This window comes from Oncorhynchus gorbuscha, linkage group LG15 (genome assembly GCF_021184085.1).
Source record: "Oncorhynchus gorbuscha isolate QuinsamMale2020 ecotype Even-year linkage group LG15, OgorEven_v1.0, whole genome shotgun sequence".
NCBI lineage: Eukaryota > Metazoa > Chordata > Actinopteri > Salmoniformes > Salmonidae > Oncorhynchus > Oncorhynchus gorbuscha.
In genome coordinates this window covers 79,937,865-79,964,307 of record NC_060187.1, presented here as the reverse complement: position 1 = coordinate 79,964,307, position 26,443 = coordinate 79,937,865, and the positions used below count along the sequence as shown (strand labels likewise).

Below are 26,443 nucleotides of genomic sequence, written 5' to 3'. Positions count from 1 at the left end.
ACTGCCCCGACTGTTGTCATTCACTGGAATACATAATGGAGTAAAACTATGATGATAGTTAATCATGGAATTGGAGAGGTGCTTTAATCAAACTGAATTCACATTTCACATTTCCAAGAGAGACCAAGGTTGAATTGTATCTAATAATTACAGAGTTTGATCCACATGAAAGTAGAATTCTGTAGATGCCTTACTATATAAGATGCCATCTGGTCAGGCCAGCTGGCGTTGAGACACCGTGCCAGCGCTCACACTTAATCATATCCCATTTGATCAGATTAGGCAGATTGAAGCAGAATCCCTCTCTGAGAGGTGGTGAACAACCTGGTTAGCTTTTATTATCCTCCAACACATGGCACACTCAGGGTGACTGTTCAGGAAATACCTCACACTCTGCACTGTCACAGACAGACAAAGACATACGCAAACACACACACACTGCACTGTTACACAGACACACACGACATTGCACTGTAAACAGGCACACACGACACTGCACTGTCACAGAGGACTGTAACCGAAAAAGAGAGAGACGCACACACATAAGCACATGATATCATTTCTGCCATAGAACATCATGAGAATTCTGGAACACCATGACAATTCTGCCATAGAACATCATGAGAATTCTGGAACACCATGACAATTCTGCCATAGAACATCATGAGAATTCAGGAACACCATGACAATTCTGCCATAGAACATCGTGAGAATTCTGGAACACCATGACAATTCTGCCATAGAACATCATGAGAATTATGGAACACCATGACAATTCTGCCATAAATTATCCCTGGTGGAATTCTGTCATAGAACTTCGTACATATAACCCAATGAGTCAATCCCATAAGTCAGTCCCGATAAGTCACTCTGATCTCCTTACATAATGAGAGATGAATACCTGGTTACATACTTACAGATACTCAACGTCAACAAAACAAAGGAGATGATTGTGGACTTCAGGAAACAGCAGAGGGAGCACGCCCCTATCCACATCGACGGGACAGTAGTGGAGAAGGTGGAAAGTTTTAAGTTCCTTGGTGTACACATCACGGACAAACTGAAATGGTCCACCCACACAGACAGTGTGGTGAAGAAGACGCAACAGCGCCTCTTCAACCTCAGGAGGCTGAAGAAATGTGGCTTGTCACCAAAAACATTCACAAACTTTTACAGATGCACAACCGAGAGCATCCTGTCGGGCTGTATCACCGCCTGGTACGGCAACTGCCTGGTACGGCCCACAACCGTAAGGCTCTCCAGAGGGTAGTGAGGTCTGCACAACGCATCACCGGGGGCAAACTACCTGCCCTCCAGGACACCTACACCACCCGATGTCACAGGAAGGCCATAAAGATCATCAAGGACAACAACCACCTGAGCCACTGCATGTTCACCCCGCTATCATCGAGAAGGTGAGGTCAGTACAGGTGCATCAAAGCTGGGACCGAGAGACTGAAAACAGCTTCTATCTCAAGGCCATCAGACTGTTAAACAGCCACCACTAACATTGAGTGGCTACGGCCAACATACTGACTCAAATCTCTAGCCACTTTAATAATTAAAAATTGGATGTAATAAATGTATCACAAGTCACTTTAAACAATGCCACCTTATATAATATTTACATACCCTACATTACTCACCTCACATGTTTATACTGTCCTCTAAACCATCTACTGCATCTTGACAGTAGGTGACATTGACCTGTATGTCAAATTCCCAATCTGAGGCCTGTGTGGTATTTATAGTGTCTGAGGTGCTCCATTTGGCCCTGTGTTTGTTTTGGTCTTCTTTACCCTCCAGCTTATAACAACAGACTGTTAGATCATGTCCTTCCATACAACTCTCACCCCGGGTCACACATACTGGTGATTGTGTGATATAATGAGTATTTCGTATTTTTTATTAGGATCACTTGCTAAAACAGCAGCTACTCTTCCTGGGGTCCAACACAACACATGAAACATGACATAATACAGAACATGAATAGACAAGAACACCTCAAGGATAGAAGTACCACTGCTACAACTTCTTCTCTTAGCCGGCCCTGGTATCTGATCTCACAGCACCAGTGTTCTGTAAACACCAGGAAGTTAAAGGAAACGATAACAGCAACCATCGCTGTCCATGTGCCATGTGTCCTTGTGCCTTCAGCAGTCTGACGCCAATATTATCAACAAATAGGAACGTTGAGTCTAACATTTTAGTCGAAGATACTGAACAGCACCGACAGACACTGGTAGAATCATGTGTTTACCATCCGTGCCCTTGGTCCTTCTGTCTGACGTCAACATTATGCATGATCATGTGATGCCTTGCTGCTGTTGAATGTAAACACAACATACCGTAAGAAACCCAGAATGGAAATGCAATAATCATGTGGAGTCCCCCCCTGCTTTGGTTTGAACATTGACCCCCCTCTAAACATTGACCCCCTCTAAACATTGACCCCCCCCCCGCTTTATAATAATTTACTTTACTGTTTTATCCAAGAGACCTGAGTTTGGCATTAGGTGCACATTTGACCCACTGGGAAATTGTCCAGGAAAACAGCTCTAGGTGACCCACATCTAGCGCCACACACGGTAGACTTCCTTCAAGTTCCAAGAAAGAAGTCAGCCTCAGTAGAACGTGACACTGATGCAGCGGATGTGTGCGATCAGGATGTGACCGAGAGAGGGACAGAGGGAGCCTTAATAATTACAAGCTAGTAAGAGCTAGATAGAGAGAGAGACATACTCAGACCCACAAAGAATTCAAAAGCAAATCCAATTTTGATAAACTCCCATATCTATTGAGTGAAATACCACAGTGTGCAATCACAGCAGCGAGATTTGTGACCTGTTGCCACAAGAAAAGGGCAACCAATGAAGAACAAACACCATTGTAAATACAACCCATATTTATGTTAATTTATTTTCTATTTTGTACTTGTAAATCTTTACAACACTGTACTGTATATAGCCATAATATGACATTTGAAATGTTTCTATTCCTTTGGAACCTTTGTTGTGAGTGTAATATTTACTGTTCGTTTTATATTGTTTATTTCACTTTTGTTTATGATCTTTTTCACTTGATTTGGCAATGAAAACATATGTTTCCCCTGCCAATAAAGCCTTTTGAACTGAATTGAATAAGAAACAGACAGAGGTAGAAAGAGCAAGAAAAGGACAGAGAGAGAAAGACTGTGAGAGACCTTGAGAGAAAGAGAGATCTAGATGAGTTATTCTGGTGTTTATTAGGCCAGTAGTGCTGCCGTCTGTCAATATGTTGTGTGTCAGTCAGTCTTAAAGTAGGCCTGAGGAAGTGAACAGAGACAAACCGCTTTACAGCTCAGATACAAGGTGCCAGGGCACCGGCTCACGAGACCAGACAATCAACCACCTTTACTAGCAGGCCAAAACCTCCATAGAGCTGGACCTAATGACACAGAACCACAAACCCAGTTTCACATATATTCCCACTGTAGTTACCAAAGGGACCAATTCATCAGCAGCTTCTGTTCTGCTTGTTGCACTGCACTGATTATCGTCACACAACTGCCATCTGCTGGTCAGTGGTAGATACTACAACCCAATTAAACTGACCCAAAACTATATGTTTAACCCTAGCCTCAACCACAACCCTAATCCTAACCCATTTTGGTATAACCATAACCCTAATCTTGGCATAATGATTCACTTTTTTTTACCATGGATTTCACTCAAGAAATTACCTCCTGAGGGCAGCACAGGGAAACGGGATCCCTCCCCTAGCCTTGCGTAACCCTAACTCTAACCATAATCTTGGCATAACCCTAACACTAACCTTTACTTTAGACCGATCTTCAACCCTGGCTCAACCCCTTGACATACCAAATAGATGAATCACCTGAAAAGTATTACATGTTTTTGTAAAAACATTTTTTTAAATGTTATAACGTTTTAGACAAATGTTTTTTACTCCTATTGATTTATCACTCTCACCCAAAAACATGTTTAAAGTAATATGCTATAGGCAACATATTTAATATTATGTGAATAATAAACCAAAGAGCTACTGCCCATTTAAGAGAATGAATGGAGGGAATGTGAGAAGGGGGTGGCGGATGTAGGCCAATGATACGTGACTGCGGGGTCTGCCATCCTTGCTTTAAAAAGTTTCAAGTCATTATTCTCTCTACCGCTATTCATCCCGTGTTCCGTTTGCTCATTGTTATTCTGCCCGGGTGAGTGAGTGAATGAGAGAGGGATAGTGAGCGAGAGGGTGAACGGGAGTGAGGACATTGTGAGAGAAAAGGAGAGTGCTAAAGAGAGACAGAGAACGGAAGAGAACTGAGGCTTCTAACGGTAGGGAGTTTGATGCAGCGGTCGGGGTTTATTCGCGGTGAATTTTCTGTCCGGGGTGGTGCGTGAAGGCATGTTGCTAATCGGCTCAACAGTGAGTAGAGGTACAGAACCGCACCAAAAGTCTGACGCCGATTTGTGTGAGTAATAATTAAAAAAGGGAGAGAGAGAGAGCGAAGGCGGGGAGGGGGTGAGATTTAGTGCACTGCTGGGTGAAACAACCCCCCCACTAACGAAGGGGAAAGCAATAGAAGAAAAGGAAAAATACAAAAGGCAAACGGCGTTTCGGTCATCTGTTTTTTTCCCAACAATGAGCTCAGAAAAGGTACAATTCCACTTTGTATCAACTATTTTGCTGCTTATCTAACTTTGAATGAATTGCGCTGAGTTTTATATGTCGGCCTAGAGATCAACAGGTGTTGCTGAATGGGGCTATAGACTGGTGATACTGATTTGCTGAGAGAGTAATGTCTCTCATTTCGTTGCCAATAAGAGTCAAAGTGATAACCACAACCTCAAATCCTCCAATCTGTTTATAACGTTCCTGTTTCACAGACATTTGTTTAGGATATTTTTCACCTATGATGTTACATCTCTGTCACACTTGTAATTGTTGCCAATGCCAGTGTCATCACTTCAACTCATGCAGAGCTTGTCAACAGTTTTCAGTTGTTGACGTTATGTAGGCCTAGTAGCAGTTTCTGAAACATCTTTGGCAACTAAATGTAAAAATTGTATTTCAATACCTATATTACAAAAGCCGTTTCGGGTCATTTGTGTTTTAGTACATTGATTCTAGTTTTGCTGTGTATTTCTATATTTGGCTATGTTGTCATTGCACATGAAAATTGGTTCTCAATTGACCAACCTGGTTTGAATAACAAGAAATTAATTAACCACTTAAATTGGACCTTGAGAATGTGCCTCAATCTGCAGATTAACGGTCAGTTTACCAAACCCCAATCTTAACCATCAGGACATAACAAGCATAACTGATTGTAGATCAGCTCTCATGGGGAACCAGAGCTAGTGTGTTGAGTTGGCTAGAATGAAGTCCTGGGTTTTTAATTCAACCTTTATTTAACTAGGCAAGTCAGTTAATAAGAACAAATTCTTATTTACAATGACTGCCTACCAGGGAACAATAGGTTAATAACTGCCTTGTTCAGGGGCAGAAAGACCCATTTTTATCTTGTCAGCTCGGGATTCGATCCAGCAACTCTTTCAGTTACTTGCCCAATGCTCCAACCACTAGGCTACCTGACACCCCAAAAAATGTGTTTCTGCCCGGTCAACGATAGGATATTGATCAAGGAAATTCTTCATTGGATTTCTTCAGATATTGATAACAGTTCTTTGTGCACTTCTGCTTACCCAATTAGTCTTACTCCAGTCCCCTTTTCCCCTCACACACCTGATTTACTTACCAAAAGGCACATCTCAATAGGTGGTCCAGGTATAACATGACACAAGTGGGGTGTGGGCCTTTCCTCTTTGGTTCTCTATTGCTCCTCAAACAAGGGGGGAGGCCAATGACATCACCTCAGACCATCCCATACAGGAAAAACCACAGGAATTTCACATGTGAATTGTGAAGTTAATGCGATAACATGTGACAACATGGAAAGCAATATGTGATAACATGAAACGATACATGTGAAAACGTGATCACATTTGAAGTGTTCCTAAAACACATTTTGACATGATTTCATATGTGAAATTTCACTTGAAATCAAGATTTTACACGTGTTTTTTTCTGTAAGGGTAATAACTCCTTGACGTTTGCAGTTGTGTCACTATTTTGCTCCCCAAAAATGACCCTCAAGTGTATGTACATTACTGTATTTATACTTGGGATATTCAACAGGAAAACGTCAAATTGCTAGAGGACGTCTTTAACAAGCTCAGGGCCTCCTTGAACATAGGTAACAAAAAGTCCATAGAAGGTCAGTTGTACTGTACAGAGCTGTAACCCATACATCTGTGGAATCAAATGATGTCATCAGGTCTATTCAACAGCAGCCTGACTGGTCAGTGTTACCCAACACATGTCTGTCTGCCCAATGATCATCCACTGACATCAACAAGTGAGCCAATGCATGACATGCTGCAGAATGCCACAACACACAGGATGTTGTCTGAAAGGAGCATGTGTGAGCCTTAGTGTAGAGTGAGGTCAGATGTGTGTGTGTTGTCCCACACGAGGACCACCGTGCTGTAACACTAGAGAGAAGGGGCTTGTGTGAGAGCCACTGTACATTCATCATGGCTAGAGTACTGTAGGTTTACAGAGTAGACCTTGAATGACTAGAATGATTTCTGAGACGGTCTATAATACTGTATCAGAACTATGTCTATTTTGCCCACTCTATTTCCACCAACCCATGTAATGAAGCGTCATAAGCATGACACAAGTATGGCCTAAAGTAGTGGTCTATATTACCAATCTTCTGATTGTGTCATGTAATAAGTTAGGCTTTATAGTGGAACGGTTTGAATGGCCTGTTACTCAGTGTGCTGTAGCTTGTAGGTAAAGCATTTCACTGTACCGTTTAAACGTGCTGTATCCTGTGCATGTGACAAATACTTTGATTTGATTGGATTATATGTTAGAGTAAGAAATGCAGTTTTTTCCAGTAGGTGCTCCACCACTGCAGACACCATGTATTATACAGGGATACCCTGGTGTATTTTGCTTAGGTCATGTGATCTGTGATGCATCTGGATGTCTGTTATTACCTCTGCGTCTGAGTTGTGAAGTTTAAAAAAACGTAACCCCCCCATAAAACATTATTACCAAAATGTGTCTTAAAACAGCAGTCAGACAATCCTTTGATTCCAGGCCCTGAGGTTGTATTTCCTGCTTCCTTAAGGATGTGAATAACACGGCACTTAACTTTTGCGATTGAGTCCACCAATTACTTTATCACTACCCTACAATAGGGCAACCCAAATGTTTCTGCTATCAGTTTGTTTCAGACCAGTCATAACCCCTCAGATAAGAACAATGGACTTTTCCAACACCAGGCACAAGTGTCATGGCACTGAATAAACATTGGACCACAGAGAGAGAACCGTTGCTGAACTGACCAAGCTGTTCGGTGACAGAATTCCCCCCTGGATTAAATGGCTAAAGTCACGCTCAACTCCACTTTTCCCCTTACAGCCCTCCTTTGTTATCCTACAGAGATTACATGAAAAATGTTGACCCATATCGGATAATGGAGCAGGACATAAAGTGAACATTTCCAGTCGTTAGCTCTGGAAGGTCACCCTCTTGATGAGGAGCAGCCGGGCTTCCCAAAGACTGGCTCCAGACCCTCTGGTGGGCTGTGGTTTATTCCCCTTGGGTCACGGCATAGGACTGCTACAAGGCTTGGGAATAGACTTTACACAGTCCCAAACAACTCTAAAAGATGGGTCACAGCACAAGCATGTTGGGTGGTAGTTTAGGGATAAGCTGTCTGGTCATTGCCTCCTGTATGGATCATAGACCACTGATAAAACCCTCCATCTCACTCTGTATGGGTGAGTGTGATTTGCCAGGTCACCTCCAAACACCTCAGCCTGAATACCTCTCTTGGTTGTCTGTTTAGACCTCTCGTAGAAGTTCTTTATACTTGAATTAATTGTACATTTTGGTCATTTAACAGACACTCAACCCTAATTGTTCCTGTATGTTCCTATGGATAAGTGCCTTGCTCAAGGGCACATCAACAGATTCTTCACCTAGTCTGTTCTGGGATTTGAACCAGAAACCTTTTGGTTACTGACCCAACACACTTAACCGCTAGGCTACCTGCCAACACTTGTTTTCCTCCATCTTTGTGTTTCCAGGGGTCTTCAGTCTGCTGTTGTAAAGCCTAATACCCTCAGATACAGGGGAGGAGACTACAATACAGAAACATTCTGAAAGACCATGTCTCGTTCAGACGAGGTCAACAAGATGACAGAAAACGTGTATAAGGTACAGTGTGTGTAGGTTTGTTGTCTCCAAGAGCAATGAATTAGCCTGTAGATGTAGTCAGGCGAGTGCCCCATATAACGCTTTTGTTGAAACTCAGTCTGCTAGCAGCAATGATCACAGACTGTGACTAAGTGGCAAGTTGGAAGAGGAGACATGAATATTGTCTCTTGTTGTCATGTGTTTTGTAGGGGATTCTGGACCAGTTCAACCCCAGTCTGAAGAACTTTGTGACCATGGGGAAACACTATGAGAAAGCCCTGACAGGTGAGAGAGAGTGGTGTGCAAAATCAAATCATATTGATTTATATAGCCCTTTGTACTTCAGCTGATATCTCAAAGTGCTGTACAGAAACCCAGCCTAAAACCCCAAACAGCAAGCAATGCAGGTGTAGAAGCACGGTGGCTAGGAAAAACTCCCTAGAAAGGCCAAAACCTAGGAAGTAACCTAGAGAGGAACCAGGCTATGTGGGGTGGCCAGTCCTCTTCTGGCTGTGCCGGGTGGAGATTATAACAGAACATGGCCAAGATGTTCAAATGTTCATAAATGACCAGCATGGTCCAATAATAATAAGGCAGAACTGGAGCAGCAGCACGGCCAGGTGGACTGGGGACAGCAAGGAGTCATCGTGTCAGGTAGTCCCAAGGCATGGTCCTAGGGCTCACGTCCTCTGAGAGAGAGAAAGAAAGAGAGAATTAGAGAGAGCACACTTAAATTCACACAGGACACAGAATAGGACAGGAGAAGTACTCCAGATATAACAAACTGACCCTAGCCCGCCGACACATTAACTACTGCAGCATAAATACTGGAGGCTGAGACAAGACAGGTCAGTATACTGTATAATGTGTGCTATAGCATATCTAGTGGCGTTGGGTGGGCAAGTTGGTAGGGCATGTTTGTTTGGACATTTTAATGATGGCTGTCTGGTTTCTGGCATAGAAGCTGCATTCCACCCAGGCCCAATCCTGAAGCCCATTTAGAGGGTCTTTGTTACATGGTGCCCCTCACTGAAAGGTGTTTTCCTCTCAGGAGTGACGGTAGCAGCCAAGGGATACTTCGATGGTCTGGTCAAACTGGGAGAACTGGCCAGCGACAGCCAAGGGTCCAAAGAACTGGGTGAGTGGGTGGGTGAGTGGGTGAGTGACTGGGAGAGTGACTGGGTGGGTGACTGGGTGGGTGGGAGAGACTGAGAGACAGAGACCGGTGGGTGGGGTGAGAAACACTAAGGGACTATGGGAGAAGAAGCGAGCTAGAGAGTGGAGGAACGAGAGCAAGTAGGGGGTGAGGGGGGGGAGCTGAGAGCGAGCGTGAGGGAACTGAGGCAGAGGGAGAGAGTGGGGTGATTGTTGAGAGATTAACAACACCACATGATCTCATTGTAATGCTGCAAACAGTCAGGAAGGGGGAGGGAGAGATGCCAGACACCACAAACTACTGTGCTGTGGGAGAGACGCACACAGCCTTTACCACATTGGCAGATTCACAGCTGACATCATAGACTGAGAAGTTGAGAGATACAATCATTCAGTCAGTTAACAGCTCCAGGTGAGATAAGATACTACTTTATTGTTTGCTGTTTGGGGTTTTATCCGACACAGCTGATGTACAGACACATAAATAAATTGATTTGACATACAGACAACATGAAGTCACAACAAGTGTTTTTTTCCCAACCCTTTTATGATATAGCCCGCTCTGTATCCCTGTGTTGATGACGTATCCTAGGTTGATGACGTATCCTAGGTTGATGACGTATCCTAGGTTGATGACGTATTCTCTGTATCCCTGTGTTGATGATGTATTCTCTGTATCCTGTGTTGATGACGTATTCTCTGTATCCTGTGTTGATGACGTATCCTGTGTTGATGACGTATTCTCTGTATCCTGTGTTGACGACGTATTCTCTGTATCCTGTGTTGATAACGTATCCTGTGTTGATGATGTATTCTCTGTATCCTGTGTTGATAACGTATCCTCTGTATCCTGTGTTGATGATGTATTCTCTGTATCCCTGTGTTGATAACGTATCCTCTGTATCCTGTGTTGATGATGTATTATCTGTATCCCTGTGTTGATGATGTATTCTCTGTATCCTGTGTTGATAACGTATCCTCTGTATCCTGTGTTGATGATGTATTCTCTGTATCCTGTGTTGATGATGTATTCTCTGTATCCTGTGTTGATGACGTATTCTCTGTATCCCTGTGTTGATGATGTATTCTCTGTATCCTGTGTTGATAACGTATCCTCTGTATCCTGTGTTGATGATGTATTATCTGTATCCCTGTGTTGATGATGTATTCTCTGTATCCTGTGTTGATAACGTATCCTCTGTATCCTGTGTTGATGATGTATTCTCTGTATCCTGTGTTGATGATGTATTCTCTGTATCCTGTGTTGATGACATATTCTCTGTATCCCTGTGTTGATGACGTATTCTCTGTATCCCTGTGTTGATGACGTATTCTCTGTATCCCTGTGTTGATGACGTATTCTCTGTATCCCTGTGTTGATGACGTATCCTGTGTTGATGACGTATCCTGTGTTGATGACGTATTCTCTGTATCCTGTGTTGATGACGTATTGTCTGTATCCCTGTGTTGATGACGTATCCTGTGTTGATGACGTATCCTGTGTTGATGACGTATCCTGTGTTGATGACGTATCCTAGGTTGATGACGTATCCTGTGTTGATGACGTATCCTAGGTTGATGATGTATTCTCTGTATCCTGTGTTGATGACGTATCCTAGGTTGATGATGTATTCTCTGTATCCTGTGTTGATGACGTATTCTCTGTATCCTGTGTTGATGATGTATCCTCTGTATCCTGTGTTGATGATGTATCCTCTGTATCCTGTGTTGATGATGTATCCTCTGTATCCTGTGTTGATGATGTATTCTCTGTATCCTGTGTTGATGACGTATTCTCTGTATCCCTGTGTTGATGACGTATTCTCTGTATCCCTGTGTTGATGACGTATTCTCTGTATCCTGTGTTGATGACGTATCCTGTGTTGATGACGTATTCTCTGTATCCTGTGTTGATGACGTATTCTCTGTATCCCTGTGTTGATGACGTATTCTCTGTATCCCTGTGTTGATGACGTATTCTCTGTATCCTGTGTTGATGACGTATTCTCTGTATCCTGTGTTGATGACGTATTCTCTGTATCCTGTGTTGATGACGTATCCTGTGTTGATGACGTATTCTCTGTATCCTGTGTTGATGACGTATCCTCTGTATCCTGTGTTGATGACGTATTCTCTGTATCCCTGTGTTGATGACGTATTCTCTGTATCCCTGTGTTGATGACGTATTCTCTGTATCCTGTGTTGATGACGTATCCTGTGTTGATGACGTATTCTCTGTATCCTGTGTTGATGACGTATTCTCTGTATCCTGTGTTGATGACGTATCCTCTGTATCCTGTGTTGATGACGTATTCTCTGTATCCCTGTGTTGATGACGTATTCTCTGTATCCTGTGTTGATGACGTATTCTCTGTATCCTGTGTTGATGACGTATTCTCTGTATCCTGTGTTGATGACGTATTCTCCGTATCCCTGTGTTGATGACGTATTCTCCATATCCTGTGTTGATGACGTATCCTGTGTTGATGACGTATTCTCTGTATCCTGTGTTGATGACGTATCCTGTGTTGATGACGTATCCTGTGTTGATGACGTATTCTCTGTATCCTGTGTTGATGACGTATCCTGTGTTGATAACGTATTCTCTGTATCCTGTGTTGATGACGTATTCTCTGTATCCCTGTGTTGATGACGTATTCTCTGTATCCCTGTGTTGATGACGTAATCTCTGTATCCTGTGTTGATGACGTATCCTGTGTTGATGACGTATCCTAGGTTGATGATGTATTCTCTGTATCCTGTGTTGATGACGTATCCTAGGTTGATGATGTATTCTCTGTATCCTGTGTTGATGACGTATTCTCTGTATCCTGTGTTGATGATGTATCCTCTGTATCCTGTGTTGATGATGTATTCTCTGTATCCTGTGTTGATGACGTATTCTCTGTATCCTGTGTTGATGACGTATTCTCTGTATCCTGTGTTGATGACGTATCCTGTGTTGATGACGTATTCTCTGTATCCCTGTGTTGATGACGTATTATCTGTATCCTGTGTTGATGACGTATTCTCTGTATCCTGTGTTGATGACGTATTCTCTGTATCCCTGTGTTGATGACGTATTCTCTGTATCCTGTGTTGATGACGTATCCTGTGTTGATGACGTATTCTCCATATCCTGTGTTGATGACGTATTCTCTGTATCCCTGTGTTGATGACGTATTATCTGTATCCTGTGTTGATGACGTATTATCTGTATCCTGTGTTGATGACGTATTCTCTGTATCCTGTGTTGATGACGTATTCTCTGTATCCTGTGTTGATGACGTATCCTCTGTATCCTGTGTTGATGACGTATTCTCCGTATCCTGTGTTGATGACGTATCCTGTGTTGATGACGTATTCTCTGTATCCTGTGTTGATGACGTATCCTGTGTTGATGACGTATCCTGTGTTGATGACGTATTCTCTGTATCCTGTGTTGATGACGTATCCTGTGTTGATAACGTATTCTCTGTATCCTGTGTTGATGACGTATTCTCTGTATCCCTGTGTTGATGACGTATTCTCTGTATCCTGTGTTGATGACGTATTCTCTGTATCCCTGTGTTGATGACGTATTCTCTGTATCCCTGTGTTGATGACGTATTCTCTGTATCCTGTGTTGATGACGTATTCTCTGTATCCTGTGTTGATGACGTATTCTCTGTATCCTGTGTTGATGACGTATTCTCTGTATCCCTGTGTTGATGACGTATTCTCTGTATCCCTGTGTTGATGACGTATTCTCTGTATCCTGTGTTGATGACGTATTCTCTGTATCCTGTGTTGATGATGTATCCTGTGTATCCTCTGTATCCTGTGTTGATGATGTATCCTCTGTATCCTGTGTTGATGATGTATTCTCTGTATCCTGTGTTGATGACGTATTCTCTGTATCCCTGTGTTGATGACGTATTCTCTGTATCCCTGTGTTGATGACGTATTCTCTGTATCCTGTGTTGATGACGTATTCTCTGTATCCTGTGTTGATGACGTATTCTCTGTATCCTGTGTTGATGACGTATTCTCTGTATCCCTGTGTTGATGACGTATTCTCTGTATCCCTGTGTTGATGACGTATTCTCTGTATCCTGTGTTGATGACGTATTCTCTGTATCCTGTGTTGATGACGTATTCTCTGTATCCTGTGTTGATGACGTATCCTGTGTTGATGACGTATTCTCTGTATCCTGTGTTGATGACGTATCCTCTGTATCCTGTGTTGATGACGTATTCTCTGTATCCCTGTGTTGACGTATTCTCTGTATCCCTGTGTTGATGACGTATTCTCTGTATCCCTGTGTTGATGACGTATTCTCTGTATCCCTGTGTTGATGACGTATTCTCTGTATCCCTGTGTTGATGACGTATTCTCTGTATCCCTGTGTTGATGACGTATTCTCTGTATCCTGTGTTGATGACGTATCCTGTGTTGATGACGTATTCTCTGTATCCTGTGTTGATGACGTATTCTCTGTATCCTGTGTTGATGACGTATTCTCTGTATCCTGTGTTGATGACGTATTCTCTGTATCCCTGTGTTGATGACGTATTCTCTGTATCCTGTGTTGATGACGTATTCTCTGTATCCTGTGTTGATGACGTATTCTCTGTATCCTGTGTTGATGACGTATTCTCCGTATCCCTGTGTTGATGACGTATTCTCCGTATCCTGTGTTGATGACGTATCCTGTGTTGATGACGTATTCTCTGTATCCTGTGTTGATGACGTATCCTGTGTTGATGACGTATCCTGTGTTGATGACGTATTCTCTGTATCCTGTGTTGATGACGTATCCTGTGTTGATAACGTATTCTCTGTATCCTGTGTTGATGACGTATCCTAGGTTGATGATGTATTCTCTGTATCCTGTGTTGATGACGTATCCTAGGTTGATGATGTATTCTCTGTATCCTGTGTTGATGACGTATTCTCTGTATCCTGTGTTGATGATGTATCCTCTGTATCCTGTGTTGATGATGTATTCTCTGTATCCTGTGTTGATGACGTATTCTCTGTATCCTGTGTTGATGACGTATTCTCTGTATCCTGTGTTGATGACGTATCCTGTGTTGATGACGTATTCTCTGTATCCCTGTGTTGATGACGTATTATCTGTATCCTGTGTTGATGACGTATTCTCTGTATCCTGTGTTGATGACGTATTCTCTGTATCCCTGTGTTGATGACGTATTCTCTGTATCCTGTGTTGATGACGTATTCTCTGTATCCTGTGTTGATGACGTATTCTCTGTATCCTGTGTTGATGACGTATTCTCTGTATCCTGTGTTGATGACGTATTCTCTGTATCCCTGTGTTGATGACGTATTCTCTGTATCCTGTGTTGATGACGTATTCTCTGTATCCTGTGTTGATGACGTATTCTCTGTATCCTGTGTTGATGACGTATCCTGTGTTGATGACGTATTCTCTGTATCCTGTGTTGATGACGTATCCTCTGTATCCTGTGTTGATGACGTATTCTCTGTATCCCTGTGTTGACGTATTCTCTGTATCCCTGTGTTGATGACGTATTCTCTGTATCCCTGTGTTGATGACGTATTCTCTGTATCCCTGTGTTGATGACGTATTCTCTGTATCCCTGTGTTGATGACGTATTCTCTGTATCCTGTGTTGATGACGTATTCTCTGTATCCTGTGTTGATGACGTATTCTCTGTATCCTGTGTTGATGACGTATTCTCTGTATCCCTGTGTTGATGACGTATTCTCTGTATCCTGTGTTGATGACGTATTCTCTGTATCCTGTGTTGATGACGTATTCTCTGTATCCTGTGTTGATGACGTATCCTCTGTATCCTGTGTTGATGACGTATTCTCCGTATCCTGTGTTGATGACGTATCCTGTGTTGATGACGTATTCTCTGTATCCTGTGTTGATGACGTATCCTGTGTTGATGACGTATCCTGTGTTGATGACGTATTCTCTGTATCCTGTGTTGATGACGTATTCTCTGTATCCTGTGTTGATGACGTATTCTCTGTATCCCTGTGTTGATGACGTATTCTCTGTATCCCTGTGTTGATGACGTAATCTCTGTATCCTGTGTTGATGACGTATCCTGTGTTGATGACGTATCCTAGGTTGATAACGTATTCTCTGTATCCCTGTGTTGATGACGTATTCTCTGTATCCTGTGTTGATGACATATCCTGTGTTGATAACGTATTCTCTGTGTCCTGTGTTGATAACGTATTCTCTGTATCCTGTGTTGATGACGTATTCTCTGTATCCTGTGTTGATGACGTATTCTCTGTATCCCTGTGTTGATAACGTATTCTCTGTATCCTGTGTTGATAACGTATTCTCTGTATCCCTGTGTTGATGACGTATTCTCTGTATCCTGTGTTGATGACATATCCTGTGTTGATAACGTATTCTCTGTGTCCTGTGTTGATAACGTATTCTCTGTATCCTGTGTTGATAACGTATTCTCTGTATCCTGTGTTGATGACGTATTCTCTGTATCCTGTGTTGATGACGTATTCTCTGTATCCTGTGTTGATGACGTATTCTCTGTATCCTGTGTTGATGACGTATTCTCTGTATCCTGTGTTGATGACGTATTCTCTGTATCCTGTGTTAATGACGTATTCTCTGTATCCTGTGTTGATGACGTATCCTGTGTTGATGATGTATTCTCTGTATCCTGTGTTGATAACGTGTTCTCTGTATCCTGTGTTGATGATGTATTCTCTGTATCCTGTGTTGATGACATATCCTGTGTTGATGACGTATTATCTGTATCCTGTGTTGATGACGTATCCTCTGTATCCTGTGTTGATGACATATTCTCTGTATCCCTGTGTTGATGACGTATCCTCTGTATCCTGTGTTGATGACGTATTCTCTGTATCCTGTGTTGATGACGTATTCTCTGTATCCTGTGTTGATGACGTATCCTGTGTTGATGATGTATTCTCTGTATCCTGTGTTGATAACGTGTTCTCTGTATCCTGTGTTGATGATGTATTCTCTGTATCCTGTGTTGATGACATATCCTGTGTTGATGACGTATTATCTGTATCCTGTGTTGATGATGTATTCTCTGTATCCTGTGTTGATGACGTATCCTCTGTATCCTGTGTTGATGACATATTCTCTGTATCCCTGTGTTGATGACGTATTCTCTGTATCCTGTGTTGATGACGTATTCTCTGTATCCTGTGTTGATGACGTATTCTCTGTATCCTGTGTTGATGACGTATCCTGTGTTGATAACGTATTATCTGTATCCTGTGTTGATGACGTATCCTGTGTTGATGACGTATCCTGTGTTGATGACGTATTCTCTGTATCCTGTGTTGATGACGTATTCTCTGTATCCTGTGTTGATGACGTATTCTCTGTATCCTGTGTTGATGACGTATTCTCTGTATCCTGTGTTGATAACGTATTATCTGTATCCTGTGTTGATGACGTATCCTGTGTTGATGACGTATTCTCTGTATCCCTGTGTTGATGACGTATCCTGTGTTGATGACGTACTCTCTGTATCCCTGTGTTGATGACGTATTATCTGTATCCTGTGTTGATAACGTATTCTCTGTATCCTGTGTTGATAACGTATTCTCTGTATCCCTGTGTTGATGACGTATTATCTGTATCCTGTGTTGATGACGTATTCTCTGTATCCTGTGTTGATGACGTGTTCTCTGTATCCTGTGTTGATAACGTATCCTGTGTTGATAACGTATTATCTGTATCCTGTGTTGATGACGTATCCTGTGTTGATGACGTATTCTCTGTATCCTGTGTTGATGACGTATCCTGTGTTGATAACGTATTATCTGTATCCTGTGTTGATGACGTATCCTGTGTTGATGACGTATTCTCTGTATCCTGTGTTGATAACGTATCCTGTGTTGATAACGTATTATCTGTATCCTGTGTTGATGACGTATCCTGTGTTGATGACGTATTCTCTGTATCCTGTGTTGATGACGTATTCTCTGTATCCTGTGTTGATAACGTATTCTCTGTATCCTGTGTTGATAACGTATTCTCTGTATCCTGTGTTGATGACGTATTCTCTGTATCCTGTGTTGATGACGTATCCTGTGTTGATAACGTATTCTCTGTATCCTGTGTTGATGACGTATTCTCTGTATCCCTGTGTTGATGACGTATTCTCTGTATCCCTGTGTTGATGACGTAATCTCTGTATCCTGTGTTGATGACGTATCCTGTGTTGATGACGTATCCTAGGTTGATGATGTATTCTCTGTATCCTGTGTTGATGACGTATTCTCTGTATCCTGTGTTGATGACGTATTCTCTGTATCCTGTGTTGATAACGTATTCTCTGTATCCCTGTGTTGATGACGTATCCTCTGTATCCTGTGTTGATGACGTATTCTCTGTATCCTGTGTTGATGATGTATTCTCTGTATCCTGTGTTGATGACGTATTCTCTGTATCCTGTGTTGATGACGTATCCTGTGTTGATAACGTATTCTCTGTATCCTAGGTTGATGACGTATTCTCTGTATCCTAGGTTGATGACGTATTCTCTGTATCCTAGGTTGATGATGTATTCTCTGTATCCTGTGTTGATGACGTATCCTGTGTTGATGACGTATCCTGTGTTGATGACGTATCCTAGGTTGATGACGTATTCTCTGTATCCTGTGTTGATAACGTGTTCTCTGTATCCTGTGTTTATGACGTATTCTCTGTATCCTGTGTTTATGACGTATTCTCTGTATCCTGTGTTGATGACGTATTCTCTGTATCCCTGTGTAGATGACGTATCCTCTGTATCCTGTGTTGATGACGTATTCTCTGTATCCCTGTGTTGATGACGTATTCTCTGTATCCCTGTGTTGATGACGTATTCTCTGTATCCTGTGTTGATGACGTATCCTGTGTTGATAACGTATTCTCTGTATCCTGTGTTGATAACGTATTCTCTGTATCCTGTGTTGATAACGTATTCTCTGTATCCCTGTGTTGATGACGTATTCTCTGTATCCCTGTGTTGATGACGTATTCTCTGTATCCTGTGTTGATAACGTATTCTCTGTATCCTGTGTTGATGACGTATCCTGTGTTGATAACGTATTCTCTGTATCCTGTGTTGATAACGTATTCTCTGTATCCCTGTGTTGATGACGTATTCTCTGTATCCTGTGTTGATGACATATCCTGTGTTGATAACGTATTCTCTGTGTCCTGTGTTGATGACGTATTCTCTGTATCCTGTGTTGATGACGTATTCTCTGTATCCTGTGTTGATGACGTATTCTCTGTATCCTGTGTTGATGACGTATTCTCTGTATCCTGTGTTGATGACGTATTCTCTGTATCCTGTGTTGATGACGTATTCTCTGTATCCTGTGTTAATGACGTATTCTCTGTATCCTGTGTTGATGACGTATCCTGTGTTGATGATGTATTCTCTGTATCCTGTGTTGATAACGTGTTCTCTGTATCCTGTGTTGATGATGTATTCTCTGTATCCTGTGTTGATAACATATCCTGTGTTGATGACGTATTATCTGTATCCTGTGTTGATGATGTATTCTCTGTATCCTGTGTTGATGACGTATCCTCTGTATCCTGTGTTGATGACATATTCTCTGTATCCCTGTGTTGATGACGTATTCTCTGTATCCTGTGTTGATGACGTATTCTCTGTATCCTGTGTTGATGACGTATTCTCTGTATCCTGTGTTGATGACGTATCCTGTGTTGATAACGTATTATCTGTATCCTGTGTTGATGACGTATCCTGTGTTGATGACGTATTCTCTGTATCCTGTGTTGATGACGTATTCTCTGTATCCCTGTGTTGATGACGTATTCTCTGTATCCTGTGTTGATGACGTATTCTCTGTATCCTGTGTTGATGACGTATTATCTGTATCCTGTGTTGATGACGTATCCTGTGTTGATGACGTATTCTCTGTATCCCTGTGTTGATGACGTATCCTGTGTTGATGACGTATTCTCTGTATCCCTGTGTTGATGACGTATTATCTGTATCCTGTGTTGATAACGTATTCTCTGTATCCTGTGTTGATAACGTATTCTCTGTATCCCTGTGTTGATGACGTATTATCTGTATCCTGTGTTGATGACGTATTCTCTGTATCCTGTGTTGATGACGTGTTCTCTGTATCCTGTGTTGATAACGTATCCTGTGTTGATAACGTATTATCTGTATCCTGTGTTGATGACGTATCCTGTGTTGATGACGTATTCTCTGTATCCTGTGTTGATGACGTATCCTGTGTTGATAACGTATTATCTGTATCCTGTGTTGATGACGTATCCTGTGTTGATGACGTATTCTCTGTATCCTGTGTTGATAACGTATTCTCTGTATCCCTGTGTTGATGACGTATCCTCTGTATCCTGTGTTGATGACGTATTCTCTGTATCCTGTGTTGATGATGTATTCTCTGTATCCTGTGTTGATGACGTATTCTCTGTATCCTGTGTTGATGACGTATTATCTGTATCCTGTGTTGATAACGTATTCTCTGTATCCTGTGTTGATGACGTATTCTCTGTATCCTGTGTTGATGACGTATTCTCTGTATCCTAGGTTGATGATGTATTCTCTGTATCCTGTGTTGATGACGTATCCTGTGTTGATGACGTATCCTGTGTTGATGACGTATCCTAGGTTGATGACGTATTCTCTGTATCCTGTGTTGATAACGTGTTCTCTGTATCCTGTGTTTATGACGTATTCTCTGTATCCTGTGTTTATGACGTATTCTCTGTATCCTGTGTTGATGACGTATTCTCTGTATCCCTGTGTAGATGACGTATCCTCTGTATCCTGTGTTGATGACGTATTCTCTGTATCCCTGTGTTGATGACGTATTCTCTGTATCCTGTGTTGATGACGTATCCTGTGTTGATAACGTATTCTCTGTATCCTGTGTTGATAACGTATTCTCTGTATCCTGTGTTGATAACGTATTCTCTGTATCCCTGTGTTGATGACGTATTCTCTGTATCCCTGTGTTGATGACGTATTCTCTGTATCCTGTGTTGATAACGTATTCTCTGTATCCTGTGTTGATGACGTATCCTGTGTTGATAACGTATTCTCTGTATCCTGTGTTGATAACGTATTCTCTGTATCCCTGTGTTGATGACGTATTCTCTGTATCCTGTGTTGATGACATATCCTGTGTTGATAACGTATTCTCTGTGTCCTGTGTTGATAACGTATTCTCTGTATCCTGTGTTGATGACGTATTCTCTGTATCCTGTGTTGATGACGTATTCTCTGTATCCTGTGTTAATGACGTATTCTCTGTATCCTGTGTTGATGACGTATTCTCTGTATCCTGTGTTGATGACGTATTCTCTGTATCCTGTGTTAATGACGTATTCTCTGTATCCTGTGTTGATGACGTATCCTGTGTTGATGATGTATTCTCTGTATCCTGTGTTGATAACGTGTTCTCTGTATCCTGTGTTGATGATGTATTCTCTGTATCCTGTGTTGATAACATATCCTGTGTTGATGACGTATTATCTGTATCCTGTGTTGATGATGTATTCTCTGTATCCTGTGTTGATGACGTATCCTCTGTATCCTGTGTTGATGACATATTCTCTGTATCCCTGTGTTGATGACGTATTCTCTGTATCCTGTGTTGATGACGTATTCTCTGTATCCTGTGTTGATGACGTATTCTCTGTATCCTGTGTTGATGACGTATCCTGTGTTGATAACGTATTATCTGTATCCTGTGTTGATGACGTATCCTGTGTTGATGACGTATTCTCTGTATCCTGTGTTGATGACGTATTCTCTGTATCCCTGTGTTGATGACGTATTCTCTGTATCCTGTGTTGATGACGTATTCTCTGTATCCTGTGTTGATAACGTATTATCTGTATCCTGTGTTGATGACGTATCCTGTGTTGATGACATATTCTCTGTATCCCTGTGTTGATGACGTATCCTGTGTTGATGACGTATTCTCTGTATCCCTGTGTTGATGACGTATTATCTGTATCCTGTGTTGATAACGTATTCTCTGTATCCTGTGTTGATAACGTATTCTCTGTATCCCTGTGTTGATGACGCATTATCTGTATCCTGTGTTGATGACGTATTCTCTGTATCCTGTGTTGATGACGTGTTCTCTGTATCCTGTGTTGATAACGTATCCTGTGTTGATAACGTATTATCTGTATCCTGTGTTGATGACGTATCCTGTGTTGATGACGTATTCTCTGTATCCTGTGTTGATGACGTATCCTGTGTTGATAACGTATTATCTGTATCCTGTGTTGATGACGTATCCTGTGTTGATGACGTATTCTCTGTATCCTGTGTTGATAACGTATCCTGTGTTGATAACGTATTATCTGTATCCTGTGTTGATGACGTATCCTGTGTTGATGACGTATTCTCTGTATCCTGTGTTGATGACGTATTCTCTGTATCCTGTGTTGATAACGTATTCTCTGTATCCTGTGTTGATAACGTATTCTCTGTGTCCTGTGTTGATGACGTATTATCTGTATCCTGTGTTGATGACGTATTCTCTGTATCCTGTGTTGATGACGTATTCTCTGTATCCCTGTGTTGATGACGTATCCTGTGTTGATGACGTATTCTCTGTATCCTGTGTTGATAACGTATTCTCTGTATCCTGTGTTGATGACGTATCCTAGGTTGATGACGTATCCTAGGTTGATGACGTATTCTCTGTATCCCTGTGTTGATGACGTATTCTCTGTATCCTGTGTTGATGACGTATTCTCTGTATCCTGTGTTGATGACGTATTCTCTGTATCCTGTGTTGATGACGTATTCTCTGTATCCTGTGTTGATGACGTATTTTCTGTATCCTGTGTTGATGATGTATTCTCTGTATCCTGTGTTGATGACGTATCCTAGGTTGATGACGTATCCTAGGTTGATGACGTATTATCTGTATCCTGTGTTGATGACGTATTCTCTGTATCCTAGGTTGATGACGTATTCTCTGTATCCTAGGTTGATGATGTATTCTCTGTATCCTGTGTTGATGATGTATTCTCTGTATCCTGTGTTGATAACGTATTATCTGTATCCTGTGTTGATGACTGTATCCTGTGTTGATGACGTATTCTCTGTATCCTGTGTTGATGACGTGTTCTCTGTATCCTGTGTTGATAACGTATCCTGTGTTGATGACGTATTATCTGTATCCTGTGTTGATGACGTATCCTGTGTTGATGATGTATTTTCTGTATCCTGTGTTGATGACGTATTCTCTGTATCCTGTGTTGATGACGTATTCTCTGTATCCTGTGTTGATGACGTATCCTAGGTTGATGACGTATCCTAGGTTGATGACGTATCCTCTGTATCCTGTGTTGATGATGTATTCTCTGTATCCTGTGTTGATGACGTATTCTCTGTATCCCTGTGTTGATGACGTATTATCTGTATCCTGTGTTGATGACGTATCCTAGGTTGATGACGTATCCTAGGTTGATGACGTATCCTCTGTATCCTGTGTTGATGATGTATTCTCTGTATCCCTGTGTTGATGACGTATTATCTGTATCCTGTGTTGATGACGTATTCTCTGTATCCCTGTGTTGATGACGTATTATCTGTATCCTGTGTTGATGACGTATCCTGTGTTGATGATGTAATCTCTGTATCCTGTGTTGATGATGTATTCTCTGTATCCTGTGTTGATGATGTATTCTCTGTATCCTGTGTTGATGATGTATTCTCTGTATCCTGTGTTGATGACGTATTCTCTGTATCCTGTGTTGATGACGTATTCTCTGTATCCTGTGTTGATGACGTATTATCTGTATCCTGTGTTGATAACGTATTCTCTGTATCCTGTGTTGATGACGTATCCTGTGTTGATGATTATCTGTATCCTGTGTTGAGGTTGATGACGTATTCTCTGTATCCCTGTGTTGATGACGTATTCTCTGTATCCCTGTGTTGATGACGTATTCTCTGTATCCCTGTGTTGATGACGTATTCTCTGTATCCCTGTGTTGATGACGTATTCTCTGTATCCTGTGTTGATGACGTATTCTCTGTATCCTGTGTTGATGACGTATTCTCTGTATCCTGTGTTGATGACGTATTCTCTGTATCCCTGTGTTGATGACGTATTCTCTGTATCCTGTGTTGATGACGTATTCTCTGTATCCTGTGTTGATGACGTATCCTAGGTTGATGACGTATCCTAGGTTGATGACGTATTCTCTGTATCCTGTGTTGATGACGTATCCTAGGTTGATGACGTATCCTAGGTTGATGACGTATTCTCTGTATCCCTGTGTTGATGACGTATTCTCTGTATCCCTGTGTTGATGACGTATTCTCTGTATCCTGTGTTGATGACGTATTCTCTGTATCCTGTGTTGATGACGTATTCTCTGTATCCTGTGTTGATGACGTATTCTCTGTATCCTGTGTTGATGATGTATTCTCTGTATCCTGTGTTGATGACGTATCCTAGGTTGATGACGTATCCTATCCTGTGTGATGACGTATTCTCTGTATCCTAGGTTGATGACGTATTCTCTGTATCCTAGGTTGATGATGTATTCTCTGTATCCTGTGTTGATGATGTATTCTCTGTATCCTGTGTTGATAACGTATTATCTGTATCCTGTGTTGATGACGTATCCTGTGTTGATGACGTATTCTCTGTATCCTGTGTTGATGACGTGTTCTCTGTATCCTGTGTTGATGACGTATCCTGTGTTGATGACGTATTATCTGTATCCTGTGTTGATGACGTATCCTGTGTTGATGATGTATTTTCTGTATCCTGTGTTGATGACGTATTCTCTGTATCCCTGTGTTGATGACGTATTCTCTGTATCCTGTGTTGATGACGTATCCTAGGTTGATGACGTATCCTAGGTTGATGACGTATCCTCTGTATCCTGTGTTGATGATGTATTCTCTGTATCCCTGTGTTGATGACGTATTATCTGTATCCTGTGTTGATGACGTATTCTCTGTATCCTGTGTTGATGACGTGTTCTCTGTATCCTGTGTTGATAACGTATCCTAGGTTGATGACGTATCCTCTGTATCCTGTGTTGATGATGTATTCTCTGTATCCCTGTGTTGATGATGTATTTTCTGTATCCTGTGTTGATGACGTATTCTCTGTATCCTGTGTTGATGACGTATTCTCTGTATCCTGTGTTGATGACGTATCCTAGTGTTGATGATGTAATCTCTGTATCCTGTGTTGATGATGTATCCTCTGTATCCTGTGTTGATGATGTATTCTCTGTATCCCTGTGTTGATGACGTATTATCTGTATCCTGTGTTGATGACGTATTCTCTGTATCCCTGTGTTGATGACGTATTATCTGTATCCTGTGTTGATGACGTATCCTGTGTTGATGATGTAATCTCTGTATCCTGTGTTGATGATGTATTCTCTGTATCCTGTGTTGATGATGTATTCTCTGTATCCTGTGTTGATGATGTATTCTCTGTATCCTGTGTTGATGACGTATTCTCTGTATCCCTGTGTTGATGACGTATTCTCTGTATCCTGTGTTGATGACGTATTCTCTGTATCCTGTGTTGATAACGTATCTGTATCCTGTTGATGACGTATTCTCTGTATCCTGTGTTGATGACGTATTCTCTGTATCCCTGTGTTGATGACGTATCCTGTATCCTGGTTGATGACGTATTCTCTGTATCCCTGTGTTGATGACGTATTCTCTGTATCCCTGTGTTGATGACGTATTCTCTGTATCCCTGTGTTGATGACGTATTCTCTGTATCCTAGGTTGATGACGTATTCTCTGTATCCTGTGTTGATGACGTATTCTCTGTATCCTGTGTTGATGACGTATTCTCTGTATCCTGTGTTGATGATGTATTCTCTGTATCCTGTGTTGATGACGTATCCTAGGTTGATGACGTATCCTAGGTTGATGGCGTATTATCTGTATCCTGTGTTGATGACGTATTCTCTGTATCCTAGGTTGATGATGTATTCTCTGTATCCTGTGTTGATGATGTATTCTCTGTATCCTGTGTTGATAACGTATTATCTGTATCCTGTGTTGATGACGTATCCTGTGTTGATGACGTATTCTCTGTATCCTGTGTTGATGACGTGTTCTCTGTATCCTGTGTTGATAACGTATCCTGTGTTGATGACGTATCCTGTGTTGATGACGTATTATCTGTATCCTGTGTTGATGACGTATCCTGTGTTGATGATGTATTTTCTGTATCCTGTGTTGATGACGTATTCTCTGTATCCCTGTGTTGATGACGTATTATCTGTATCCTGTGTTGATGACGTATCCTAGGTTGATGACGTATCCTAGGTTGATGACGTATCCTCTGTATCCTGTGTTGATGATGTATTCTCTGTATCCCTGTGTTGATGACGTATTATCTGTATCCTGTGTTGATGACGTATTCTCTGTATCCCTGTGTTGATGACGTATTATCTGTATCCTGTGTTGATGACGTATCCTGTGTTGATGATGTAATCTCTGTATCCTGTGTTGATGATGTATTCTCTGTATCCTGTGTTGATGATGTATTCTCTGTATCCTGTGTTGATGACGTATTCTCTGTATCCTGTGTTGATGACGTATTCTCTGTATCCTGTGTTGATGACGTATTCTCTGTATCCTGTGTTGATGACGTATTATCTGTATCCTGTGTTGATAACGTATTCTCTGTATCCTGTGTTGATGACGTATCCTAGGTTGATGACGTATCCTAGGTTGATGACGTATTCTCTGTATCCCTGTGTTGATGACGTATTCTCTGTATCCCTGTGTTGATGACGTATTCTCTGTATCCCTGTGTTGATGACGTATTATCTGTATCCTGTGTTGATAACGTATTCTCTGTATCCTGTGTTGATAACGTATTATCTGTATCCTGTGTTGATGACGTATCCTGTGTTGATGACGTATTATCTGTATCCTGTGTTGATGACGTATCCTGTGTTGATGACGTATTCTCTGTATCCTGTGTTGATGACGTATT

The 26,443-nt window shown here is 41.6% G+C and overlaps 1 protein-coding gene across 4 annotated transcripts in view; it reads left to right on the top strand.

Moving 5' to 3' along the window:
* Window positions 1–4,094: 4,094 nt before the first annotated feature.
* Window positions 4,095–26,443, top strand: part of LOC123998167 (brain-specific angiogenesis inhibitor 1-associated protein 2-like) — a 33,147-nt gene continuing 10,798 nt past the window's right edge. For 2 of the 4 annotated variants that reach the window (XM_046303164.1, XM_046303161.1), the window contains exons 1-4: window positions 4,097–4,656; window positions 8,169–8,298; window positions 8,487–8,562; window positions 9,329–9,415. In XM_046303164.1, coding sequence (XP_046159120.1) covers window positions 8,251–8,298; window positions 8,487–8,562; window positions 9,329–9,415 — 211 coding nt within the window. In that variant the 5' untranslated portion in view covers window positions 4,097–4,656; window positions 8,169–8,250. Of the gene's footprint in view, window positions 4,657–8,168; window positions 8,299–8,486; window positions 8,563–9,328; window positions 9,416–26,443 lie in introns of all 4 variants that reach the window. The other 2 variants (XM_046303163.1, XM_046303162.1) reach the window with 2 other exon arrangements.